We start from the raw sequence: 12,577 nt of genomic DNA on the forward strand, positions 1-12,577 counted from the left end.
TAGTGCTACATCAGCTTTAATCAGACCGGCTAAGTGGCCTTCAAGAGGCCATGTTTGGTCTATTTCTTTGATTGGTGGCTTACTGGTATGACTTCCTGAGGCGCTTACATGGAACTGAGCACTCCCTTAATGTTATTAGTTCCACCTGGGCTTTTCTAGCTATGGCAAGCCTAAATGTCAAAGAACATGTCTACAACTGGAGATGTTTTACCAGAGTTACCCCCTTTAGGTCAGAGGGAGTCATTGCAATTTGAATTATTTCAATATGTGTGTAATAAATTGGAAATAAGACAATCAAAACAAGACAAAGGGAGTTGAATAATGTGATTGTGTGTGAAAGAAAAACAGAACAGGTAGAGACTGTTTTGACACGGCCTCCAGCTACAACACACACACACACACACACACACACACACACACACACACACACACTTTGTCATACCTTTGTCATACTTACTGGACTACAGTGATTCCCAGCTATCAGATATTTATGTTTTATGTTCCTATTCAAACGATAGTTACTAACTGTTATGTAATGATCTCATGTTACTCAACATCATTTCTTCTTATTCTCTTCCGGGTTTCTCTTTTTCCTTCCTTTTCCTTATCATCATTCCCCCTCTCCGTGCGTCCAGCCCCACATCTTTTGTCTCCTTTCTCCTTAGATATCAGTTTACGGAGGTGTTCCACCTCGAGGGACAGGGCGTCTCTGTCTTTTCTCTCACACACATCGGTGTTGTGTAGCTGTAGTGACCTTCCATTGACCATAATGAACCTAACTAATCCTAATGAACCTAATTCAAATTTAAAGGTACTTCGTGGAATCTTTGGCCACTGGAGGCACTGTGGAGCAGTGGAGCACAGTTTCCATGAGACAACCCCTGTAACTTGTGATGTAACTGTTGACCTATAACGTTGTATGTAAATTGCTAATTCAGGATTAGAGCAGTACATTAGATTAATGTATTTATTCAAAATGAATCTGATTTGCAAAAACGTGTAGGAATCCGAAAGCTTTAGCTCTCTGATTGGTCTGTCATCTGTTGATGCAGGTTGCGACAGGCAGCTCTCTGATTGGCTGCCGGCCTGCTGATGCAGGTATGACTCATCTTCTATTCTGAGCCAAAGAGGGGACTCTGGGTTTTGACCTTTTGTCTCCTTGGGGACCGCCGTGATGTCATCACCTCCCCAAACATCCACTGTTGCTGTCATCGCCGTTCGCCTGTCTCTGTCTGTCTGTCTCATCAAATCCAATCAGGTTTGATGGCATCACAAACAAGCAGCAGGGCATCGAGGTGGAGAACACACCGTTCATGTCTGTCTGTTTGAGTAAATGAGAGGTTCACTCCCCAAACGCTACGAGAAAATGACTTGTAGTCCCCACATCGTCTCCTTCTCTCACTCCCTGTGCTGACCTTGCTAAGAAGCTGGAGCGTATTCACTGTAGCACCCACTCATGTTGGTGAATACAAATTCAAACTTTAATATTTATGACTTCTGTTCCCAAGTCTGTTAATATGAAACCTGTGGTAAGACCCCCCCTCAACCATCCGACTTATCCCCTCACCTGAAATAAAGCTAGCGCCATTAGGTATACAGAGAAATAGCTCAATAAACCAACAGATTAACAAACAAACAGACCCTGATTCGCTTTTGTCGGAGAATTCAACGTCATCTCATGGTCTTCTCTGGGGAAAAAGCTATTAAGGGAGACCTTGACTCAAACTAATGTTAATATATTCCTATTTTAATGCAAATGTGATTAAATCTGTCATTCTGGGGGGCATTCACAAACATATATGGACTTTTTGAAAATATTTTGAACCTGGTAAAAAGAATTACGAATATCTTCTTCTTACTCCTTTTTTTAAAATTTGGGGCTAATACTACTATTTACAACTAAATACTGCGACAAGGAACTTTCTTTTTGTGTCGAGTTTGGCGGCCCCTGTGGACAAAAGCGGTATTGTTCCCATGAGCACCACCACATTATGTCGTGAATATCTTGTTATCGCTAGCATTTTGTTTCGGATGCGGGTGAAAGAAAGACTCAAATCATTTATATATATTTATATTTATTATACCATTTTTTAAACAGTTGTTTGCAGGATGCATAGTAATGAGGTAATGCATCCATTTGTGGCTTTGTAAGATTAAAAACTGTAATATAACAACGGTGAAACAAAATCAACTCTGTTTTAGCTGCCAATGTTAATACAGTCATACAGAGGCATCGGTATTATTTAGACTGTTTCATAAGTCATGGTTGCTTTAGCGACACCTGTGGTGACTGGTGGTAACAGCAGGTGTGTTTTAACAACACGCAGGAAAGGCGGACCCTGCCAGTATCAATAAAAACTACAATATAGCGATGCAATCACAGAATCCAAATACATAGAAAGCTTAAAATAGTATCAATAATTGGGTCTGGTATAAATAACTTTAGAGCCATAAATATGTAACTATCTTCACAATTTCATCCTCTGTGTTAGAGCCCATTGGGGTTCTGAGGTTGGTTGGGTGGAGTAGTTGATGTATAATAAACGGTTGTGGGGTTGGGCAGCTGGAGTAAGCACACAGTCAATTTTCCCATAATGCCTTTACAAGTGGCAGGAGCCAGAGCAGTGTGTATAAACAGAGCAGTCAGACTGAGCAGCTCTCTTTTTCTTACAGACAAGATGCCAAAGACGCCCAGTGCTTTGATCCCTGTTTTATTCTCTGTGCTGCTTTTACCTCCGTCTCCTTGTTTTTTTCATCAGATGTCTCTCGCTGATCATAAAGTTCAGAAGTTCAGAGTGATGGACGAGGAGAGAGAGAGACAGAGATAGATACATAGACGGGAACACAGTCAAATAACGCCAAGACTCTAATCAAAACCAGCTTCATTCTTTACACACTGTTACGTCATCGACACACTCCCAGAACAAGGGCAAGTTCAACGGTTTTACTCACAGACTGATACCTTGGTTCATCCACGAGTTAGAGGCTTATGTTCTTGTGCATGAAGTTGACTATACCGACACCCATACTTGATTCCTTATCATGTTATTCAAAGAACAAGTGCCTTAATCGGCTGCTAAGTCGTCATGGATCTCACAGATTGTGGGTCAGCTCATTCCATATCAAAGGGTTATTCATATACACAAACAGTGTGTTTGACATACTGGGATGAGTTTGCACCAGATGAAATGACCGTACTGCCCTCTACTGGAGGATGAAACAAAAGTCACTTTCTAACATGTAGCAGCTCTGTGTGTACAGATGATTGCTTTTACAGTAGTGAGCACATGTTGACAGTAAATAATGCATGTGACTGAGTGCAGCTGAAAAATGTATATCTAGTTGTTTGTTTGCTGCGGTCACCACTGCATGGTCTTAGACCGGGTCAGTTTCCTGGTCAGAGCGTGGCGAACAGTCAGCATGTAGGAGCGGCGGTCCGGCAGAGGACGCTGCTGGTCCAACACCAGCCTGACGGACACACACGAAACAAAACATCACCACCAACTGCTGATTAGACAACACATGCAACAGGTCACACCTTCTCAAGACTGCAGATAAGATATGAGAGGCTGGTAAATAACATGATAACAATATTATTTTTTTCTTTTTAAATGTCACGGTTATCATCAATACCGTATATACCAGGTGTATACCTGATGAGCTGAAACACGGCTGCTTCCACAGCTAAAACAGCTTCTGCCACCGACAGCTCCCTGAAGCTGCACCTACACACACACACACACACACACACACACACACACACACACACACACACACACACACACACACACACACACACACACACACACACACACACACACACACACACACACACACACACACACACACACACACACACACACACACACACACACACAATTAGAAGCATATGCACACACTAATAATTCATATCAATATTCAGTACTGTGTAAACACACTTATCTCAAATTTCCTATTTTAAGAAATAAATGTTGATTGTCAAGTTCGATTTTAAATTAGAGAAATGATTAAAAACACACACCTTAAATCCTTGGCCAGTCTCTGTCCTTCCTCTGTTGTCACCTCCCTGCCGATTTCCAGGTCCGCCTTATTCGCTACCAGCACTGTAGGTACAACTGACACACACACACACGCACACACACAGAAATATAGTGACAATAAACCGGCAGGATGATGCTATGGCATGCAGGGCTTACCTACAGATCACAGGACGGCCTACCATACATGGACTATATGTGTGTGTGTGTGTGTGTGTGTGTAAAGGCGACAATAGACAGATGTCAGCTGGAGTTAGAGCAGAGCCTCACTGGACTTTAAGAGCAAACACAGTGAGCCGACTGTTCCTCTTGAGATCACACTGCTGGTTCAGTAGTTCAACAGCTGCTTCATTTGTCTCTTAGTCGTCCTTAACACAAATATACAGTCGTGACTAGTGATGCTGACATTATATACTGTGTGAAAACACACACTGGAGAGTCCAAACTATTTTACTGTCAGACTATCTGATGTCACAGAGACTGGACTGTTTTTGGACTTGATGAGGAGAACGATAGCTCCGTACCCAGACTCTGTTTGGTTTGCTCGATGAGCTTCTTGAGTCGCGGGACGTCCTGGAAGCTGAGGCGCTGTGTGATGGAGTAGAGCAGCAGGAAGCCGTCTGCCCAGCGGATGGACGACTCCAGAGACGCCACAGAGCTCTCCTGGAGGAGATAACGTGTTGGAGACACTGACAAATGTCAAACCTCATTATATGTAATGGTGCAAACAAAGGAACGGTTACACACTTTGGCAAATGGAGCTCCTTCCCTTTCCAAACAGAAGACAACATTTACCTTACAAGCTATATCCAAAATCTCCAGATCAACAGCTTCCTGGTCCAGCGCCCGACTGCATCTGTACGTCACCTCTGTGGTAAAAAAAAAACACAGACACATTTTACTCGTTTAATCCAGTCAGTAACAAGTAATGCACGGTCATATTATTTCTTCGTTTTATTGCAATACATATTTACCCTTTTTACGGTCGTATTCACCGATGAAGCGTTTGGTTATGAAACGAACACACAGTGCTGGAGACACAAGACAGACACAAACAGAGTGAACTGCCAGAAGCACACACTAACTAATAATCCCCTTCCATACTGTGCACTCACACACTCACACACACACACTCACACACACACTCACTCACACACACACACACACACACACACACGTTTGCATCTGATCTGCAGCCTACGGTAAGTTGTGGCATATCCTTGCTTTGAAAATGATCCTCTTAGTAATGCTACCTGCCTTGTTTAAACAAATGCCTGGGCCTGGACGGTTTGTTTGACGTCTGCGTCTGGTGTTTGAGGGTTTCTCTGCATTTCCTTCTGGCAGCACACATCAGCAGGTTATTTAGGCCTGTTTATTTGAGCCCTTTTACAGCTGAAGAAAGAGCGATGAGTTTGCATTTAAAGGAATTAAAGCTCGTTGTCACATCTGCATCTCCCCTTGCAGATATAGTTGATATTAATATTATAATAGTCTAAATGCGATGTAATGATAATCTACAGTATGCAACTTTTGTTCGAGGTCCTGTTGTAACCTTCAGTTTACTCGTTCTTTCGTTTTATTGTAGGAAAACAACCCAACAAGTCACTTACGTCACTATTAAATTCTGCAAAATGAGCACATCAGTCGATAATGAAACCATGGCTCATGCATGAACACAAATTCATTTCTCACACTGATCTATTTTCCCACCATGGGAAGATTTGACACAAGCCAGAAGACAGAAGTGGTGGGGTCAACGTTAGACCTGTGCAAGCTTTCCATATTTAGGCAAAATCTTTTCGACTGTGACCAGAATTTAACCCTAAACTTAACCTCTTTTATTTGCCAAAACTGTGAAAAAAAACATGACCATGTGTCCAAACTAAGCTACTGTTACATAATCCAAAATGTGCACACGCGTCCCCATCCTGTCTCTCTCTTCTCTGCATATTAATGTTTGTAATTTACCTGTTTTTCCAGTGTTCTGAGCTCCCAGAATGAGGAGTTTAACTGGAACCATCTTCCCGTTGGGTCCAGTAGTAGTCTGCCGTCTGTCCCCGCATGAGGAAACCCTTCAGACGAAAAGAGGAAGCGGAGTCGACTTTCAAGTTTAACGACGAAACTACACGCAGCCTCGCGAAAACAAACTTCATGTGACAATATCTGTAAAAAGACAAATGCATCGCTGAAAAAGTAGTACTGCTACACTACAGGTTGCAATAATACTGACCTGTATGTAGGAATAACTTCCAGAAATGGAGAGGTGTATGATAATGAACTCACTGTGTTCAGTCTCAGACACTGAGCAGACAGGGAATGGAGAGATGGGACTGTCTTCACTCTGCTTCTGTTTAGATACAAGAGCTCTCTCTCTCGCTCTCTCTCTCTCTCTCTCTTTTGGGAGCAGTATATGACAAGAGCCATTTGTCTGGAGGAACTTTGTCCAACTCCACCAAAGTCTAAAGGACTCATTTGACATTTTGGGAAATGGTGCTCATGGTGTGGTGTCATTCCTCTCGTCTAATTAACTACAACTTGTATTAATGATGGGGATCCGTCCTGAACTCACTGCTGGAACTTGTACTTAAGGTCTTTCTTTTACACGAGAGCTCCAAAACAAACACAGCTCCAAAGCAAACAGCTCATTAATGTCTTCATTATTTACTTTGCTCGTGCAGTGGCCGTGGTCCGACCTCTGGATCCTGCAAAGACCGCCTTCTGCGAGAAGTCAGATTTGAGCACATTTCACAGGAGAGTATTTGGCAAACGCTGCCTGGACATATCTGACATTTGAATGTGTGAGGTAATGCAGTGAGGGCTTTGTTTTCGGTTGAAAGGGCAGAAGTTAAGAGATCACAACTTTTAATATGTTATACTGCACTGAAAGATACTTTTACTTATACTATCTTATAATGATAGACAAAAAGATCACATCTAATACTGAGGTTTGTAAGTCTTAAAGCCTAAATATAATAAATAAACAGGTGACGGAGTGATAAAAGACGCAAGCAATAAATGAAAACTACTCAAACTGGAGTAAAGACATTTGTAAGATTTTATTCATATTTCATACATTTTATTTTAATACGCTTTTTTCAACAAAGCTTGTTCACAGGAGTGACAACGAATGAACCGTATGGTACAAGCATCGAGGACAACTTTAAATTAAGGAGCAACACTGAGTTTGTCTGAGTCGTTGTGTGTCGTTTGAGCGGAGGAGGGAGAGTTGTACTGTGTGTGGAGGTCTCGAGGTGTTCAGCACACTGACGGCTCGTCGACAGCGGCGGCTCCTTCGGTTATGGCTTTGACGCATTTGGCCATCGTCTGGGAGGCCCTGCTGATAGAGTCTGGACACAGAGAGGGACGGGAACAAGAAGATTATGTTTCTATTCTGTGTGTTTTTCTATTTTCTGATTGTGTTTAAAAACACACCTGTCATGTAGAAGTCCTTTGCCGTGAGCTGAGGTGGCATCAGAGGAGTTGCTATGAGGTCCTGGGTCACAGCCTGCGAAGGATCAGAGACGGAGTTATTTCGGTGTTCTTTCCTCGGCATTATAGACAGCGCGACTCTATGGATGTTTTTGTGCGTGTACCTGAGCGAGCTCGTTGGCCTGTTTGAAGTAGTTCGCCTCCTCTACGTCGTCGTAACGGACCAGATTGGGAGAGAGCTCGGCTAGTCTGGATCGGACCTCCTCCACAGAGTCGTAGTGCAGCGTCACGCCGGCCAGCTGCAAAAACACGCAAAGCCGTCACTTTTAACGGCCGCGCCTTTTGATCAGATTTGTACGCGACACGCGAGTGACCTCCTGCTTACTTCAGATACGGCCCTGATGATCTTCCAGTCCTCTCTGGCCATTCCAGGAGCGGTGACAGCCACCCGGGTGTGCTGGCTCCGGCCTTCGGTGTTGACGTATGTGGCGTTCTTCTCCGTGTACGCAGCACCGGGAAGGATGATGTCTGCCATCGGTGCTCCTACGTCCCCATGGTGACCTGCAGGGGTTGAAAAATGATCTTTAAAATGTATTCACACTCTCGTGGTTACCGCCGATCGTGTGCACGCTTTGTGCCGCGTGTGCGTACCCTGGTAGATGATGAGGCTGTCTTTGGGCAGGTCGGCTCTGGTGATGCAGCCGGCGTCGGCTCCCAGCAGGAACAGCACTTTGGGGGGGTTTGCCCTGATGGCGTCCACTCCGGCCTTGTAGCCCAGGTCCAACGCAGCCACCTGACTCGCCACTCTGCTCACACACACAAGTATGAGCAGGAACTTTACATGCGAAACGATTTGCCGTGACAGCCTCAAATGAGTGTTAACAGGATTGCCAAGTTGTACCTGTGCAGGACGTTGAGGACCTTCCACCCCTCCTCGACTTCACTGCTGGTTCTGGCGTTGTGAGCGATGGTGGAGACGGTGCGCAAGATGGCGGCTCCGTCTTCTCTCTGCAGAGCGCCGCTACCCACGACCACCACGGGACGCTTAGCGGCTGACAAGACCTGGAGGCGGGGAGAGGAGAGGAACGTTTCAAGTGAAAGTCGCCAGAAGTTCATAAATCGGCATCAAAGCTCCCTCCGTTGTGCTCCACGTCAGAGTGCGTACGAGTCCATTACCTGGCAGAAGGGGTGTGTGCCGTCTGCCAGCTCCTTCAGCACCGAAGTCTCCTCTCCCAGATGGTCGTAGGAGAAACTCAGATCAACATTGTGACCCACCATGGCAACACGCAGCTCATTGTGGAGCCAGCTGACACGGGAAGAGGAGGAACAGAGACAAGACACGATTACAGAACTTTGACTTTATCCGGCAAAAGCAAAGACCAACTACGAGCAAAACAACACTGAGTTTACCTCTTGCGGATGCGGGCGTTGAACAGCGGGGCCTCGTAGCGCGGGTTGGTTCCCACGAGCAGCAGCAGGTCGCAGTCCTCGATGCCGGCGATGCGAGAGTTCAACAGGTAGTTGGAGCGCAGGTCGGTGCTGCGGGGAGAGAAAGGAGTTTGTCAGCCGCTCAGCTTAAGAGGCCGCGGGGACTCTGTACGCTACATACTCTTATCTTCAAACCAAGTCTTACCCGGCCCCCGACATGGGGAAGACCTCCTCGGTGCAGAGGTTTTCTGAGTTGAGTCTGTTGAGGAGGTCCTTGAGGCACACCAGAGCTTCAGCGTCAGCCAGCCCTCCGACAATGGCCGCCACCTCACTGCCGTGCACGCTCTGCAGCTATACACACACACACACAACACAAACATATTTATACATACAGACTCAGATATGACAATACAACCAAAACGGGATGCGTGAACAATAAGGCATGAATATCACCCGTCTCCTAATCGACAAAAGGAATAAACGGGCCGATTCAACGAGACTTACTGCTCCAGCAACGCGAGAAAGAGCGTCCTCCCAGGTGGTCGGGGTCAGCTGACCGGAATCGCTCTTCACCATTGGTTGGGTCAACCTCTGTCTCTTCAAACCATCATATGCGAACCTGAGGACACACAGGTTTGGGGGGGGGGGGGGGGTTTCCTTTCTCTTTAAACAAGCTTGCAACACATGGGATGTTTCCAGTATTTATTTTACAGACAGCGTATCTAGTGAGACTTGTTTCATTTCTTTAAATCAGTCAGAAAGATGTTTCCCGGCCTTTAATTCACCTGGTCTTGTCAGAGATCCATTCTTCGTTGATGTCTTCGTTCAGCCTGGGCATCACCCTCATCACCTCCCCTCCTCTTGTGCTCACCAGGATGTTACTGCCCACAGCGTCCAGCACATCAATCGACTCGGTTTTCCTGCAAAGACGGCATGAGATGAAGTTAAAGAAACCGGTACGACTGGACTGAATTCACTTTGAATGGAAGCAACAGTAACTGTCCGATCCCGTCCTACCTGGTCTCCCACGGCCGTGCGGTGAAAGCGTAGGGTTTGGAGGTGAGCGCTCCGACGGGACAGATATCGATAACGTTGCCCGACAGCTCCGACATGAACATCTTCTCCACGTACGTCCCGATCTGCAGGTTGTTCCCTCTTCCCGTCGTTCCCAGGTCTTCAACACCTGCGATCTCACTAGCAAAACTGCAAAAAATAAAAATAAAAACAGGAACGCATGACCATGCTGTGAGAGGATCTCATATATTACACCAACGCGATTGTTATACTATACTATTCCCTGGGGATGTTTCTGATGCACTTACCGGACGCAGCGCGTGCACTGGATGCAGCGGGTCATGATGGTTTTGATGAGTGGCCCGATGTTCTTGTCCTCCACTGCTCTCTTCCCTTCTGTGAAACGACTGCGGTCTGAACCAAACTGCATGGACTGATCCTGAGAACGCAGCAGGCAGGAGAGTCAACACAGTAGAAAACGGTAGTACCCTTAGAATGAAGGTTAAGTCCTAAACCAAGGTGTTTATATCCGGTATATATTCGGTCGACGGTTACCTGGAGGTCACACTCTCCTCCCTGATCACAAATGGGACAGTCCAGCGGGTGGTTGGCCAACAGGAACTCCATCACTCCCTCTCTGATGAGAGACACACACGTTCATCAAGCAAGTTTCAACGGTGTATTTCCTTAGTTTGACTCACTTGTGAATATTTTAATCTGTACCTGGCCTTGCGCGTCTTCTCTGAGTTGGTGAGGATGTTCCAGCCCTTCATGACGGGCATGGCACAGGCTGCTACCGGCTGAGGAGCAAACACACACACACGTCAATTAAGACAGCAGTGATGCAAGCACTTACAGCTATTTCTAGTCTATTGTTTAAAACTCTTCAATTTTCAGCCAAATGGCTACTTATGTGATATATCAGATGCACTTCGTTACCTTCGGAACTTTCTCAATCTCCACCAGACACATACGACAGTTTCCCGCCACCGAGAGTCGCTCATGGTAGCAGAACCTGGGGATCTGCATTCCCGCCTTCTCACAGGCCTGATGGGGAAAAGAAACGGTCAAGATGAGGCGGGACATTACATTCTTCAAAAGATCAAATTATGCAGACAACAATCCGATATACAAAACAGTCTCAAATCCATCTTTGTCCACATTTAAAGAACACAGATGGCCTACTGGTAACTACACGTACACACAAAAATACAGCGTACAATATGAAGGGACCGTATGAAACATCTGTGCATGTTTGCAGTACAATAATCTGATGTTTCTTACCTGCAGCACAGTAGTTCCAGGCTCCACATCCAGTGGTTTCCCGTCTACAAACACCTCCACCATGTTGCTGGCAGCACGCACCGAAGTACGCACTGTTTGTGGAAATACAAAAGGTCAAATGTACTTTAGATTAAATGAAACCTGAAACAATGAAATGTATCTAATAATATAGTCTTACCGGTGCTGGAGGGAGCCAGGCTGCTCTTGGCAGCTCCGGCTAAAGCCCGGCCGACGTGTGGCAGTCGCAACATGACTGAGAGGAAAACAGAAAGAAAGCAGTCAACATATGAGCTAACTTTAATCTGATATGAGTATTTTTATGTATTTTCTTGCAGATTCAATTTCTGTTGATCAACTAAAATTGACTGTTAAGTAAGAAGACATGGCTGCCAGATGTTTTTTGTCAAACTGTCATAATCTTTGTTCTGCAGAAAATATGCTCTTAAAATGAAATCTCTTGAAGTTATTGCACAACCTTTTTTTTTTTGCTATAACACTATTTCAAGATGAAATGTCTGGGATCCAGAATATGTTTTTGTTTCAAGAAAATAACTATTTTTTTAAAGAACAGGTTGTAAAATAGCAATATGCAACATTAGTAGAGCCCTTCCTTGATTGGGGCAAGACATTATGTCATTACATTATCATATAATGCTCAGATTTCATGCAAGGTGTAGCTGCAGGTCTAGAATACAAATATTTACTGTGTTGAAGTTTTGAATTTTGTCAACAACAAATGATGTTGTCACTAAAACATGTAGTTAACGTTTCAAGTATATAACGTACAGAGACGAAAAGCAGACATTTGGAAACATATCGACATAACTAACATGTCGGACACCATTATATACGATTTATCAGCTTATGGGTACAGGAGAAGACTCATGTAACATGGACCTTCCAATGCTTACAGGCTAGCAGCGTTAGCTAAGAGCACCACTCAAGGACACGGGCATTGCAATGTTGTCGGAGGGTTACAGTGGGTAATGAGGTCAAACACGATCATTTCCTCTGGTTTTGCAATTAAATAACAAATAGAGTAAAACGTGCATAAGTGCATAATGTCATTCAGATTCTTACCTTTTCGCTATTTGGCCTTCTTGACCAGAACAGCGGTGATCTGAGTTGTACTACCAGTCAAATAGCTATGGCGTAATTAGCGGAAATAGAATAGTGTCCTACTTCCGTTAAAATATTTCACAATAAAAGTAACATCTTCACGTTCTCAATATGAAACTAACCATATATAATACTTTATTTTACTTTAGTCATGTTGTATTAGTTCAAACCATGTATAGTGTTGCATCACTGACGGAGATCTTTTTTTTAATCTTTTATTTTGTACTGAAGGCGATCCTCTCATTTTAGACTACATTTCCCATGGT

General features: G+C 44.5%; 2 protein-coding genes across 4 annotated transcripts; both read right to left on the reverse strand.

The window, feature by feature from the left end:
- Nucleotides 1-2,058: 2,058 nt before the first annotated feature.
- LOC142953038 (ras-related and estrogen-regulated growth inhibitor) lies at nt 2,059-6,373 on the reverse strand. 3 transcript variants are annotated; one of them, XM_076095107.1, is made up of 8 exons: nt 6,321-6,373; nt 6,006-6,200; nt 5,012-5,068; nt 4,833-4,906; nt 4,562-4,700; nt 4,022-4,115; nt 3,654-3,725; nt 2,059-3,468 (listed from the first exon to the last, which is right to left on the reverse strand). In XM_076095107.1, the coding sequence occupies exons 2-8, from the start codon at nt 6,055-6,057 to the stop codon at nt 3,360-3,362; spliced, it is 597 nt and encodes a 198-aa protein (XP_075951222.1). In that variant the 5' UTR covers nt 6,058-6,200; nt 6,321-6,373; the 3' UTR covers nt 2,059-3,359. The 3 variants fall into 3 exon arrangements, with proteins under 3 accessions (XP_075951222.1, XP_075951223.1, XP_075951221.1); XM_076095108.1 differs by having other exon boundaries at nt 6,006-6,109; nt 6,321-6,370; XM_076095106.1 differs by having other exon boundaries at nt 6,006-6,109; nt 6,268-6,370.
- Nucleotides 6,374-7,074: 701 nt separating this feature from the next.
- LOC142952954 (NADH-ubiquinone oxidoreductase 75 kDa subunit, mitochondrial-like) lies at nt 7,075-12,354 on the reverse strand. Its single transcript, XM_076095002.1, has 19 exons — nt 12,273-12,354; nt 11,371-11,445; nt 11,193-11,284; nt 10,848-10,955; nt 10,632-10,708; nt 10,464-10,545; nt 10,217-10,347; nt 9,912-10,097; nt 9,680-9,814; nt 9,399-9,513; nt 9,100-9,245; nt 8,877-9,005; nt 8,643-8,772; nt 8,368-8,528; nt 8,118-8,272; nt 7,852-8,027; nt 7,631-7,765; nt 7,470-7,542; nt 7,075-7,384 (listed from the first exon to the last, which is right to left on the reverse strand). The coding sequence occupies exons 2-19, from the start codon at nt 11,441-11,443 to the stop codon at nt 7,293-7,295; spliced, it is 2,196 nt and encodes a 731-aa protein (XP_075951117.1). The 5' UTR covers nt 11,444-11,445; nt 12,273-12,354; the 3' UTR covers nt 7,075-7,292.
- Between the last annotated feature and the right edge of the window lie 223 nt (nt 12,355-12,577).

The sequence above is a fragment of the Anarhichas minor genome, unplaced genomic scaffold (assembly GCF_050575085.1).
Source record: "Anarhichas minor isolate MPS153535 unplaced genomic scaffold, ASM5057508v1 ptg000018l, whole genome shotgun sequence".
In the NCBI taxonomy this organism is placed as follows: domain Eukaryota; kingdom Metazoa; phylum Chordata; class Actinopteri; order Perciformes; family Anarhichadidae; genus Anarhichas; species Anarhichas minor.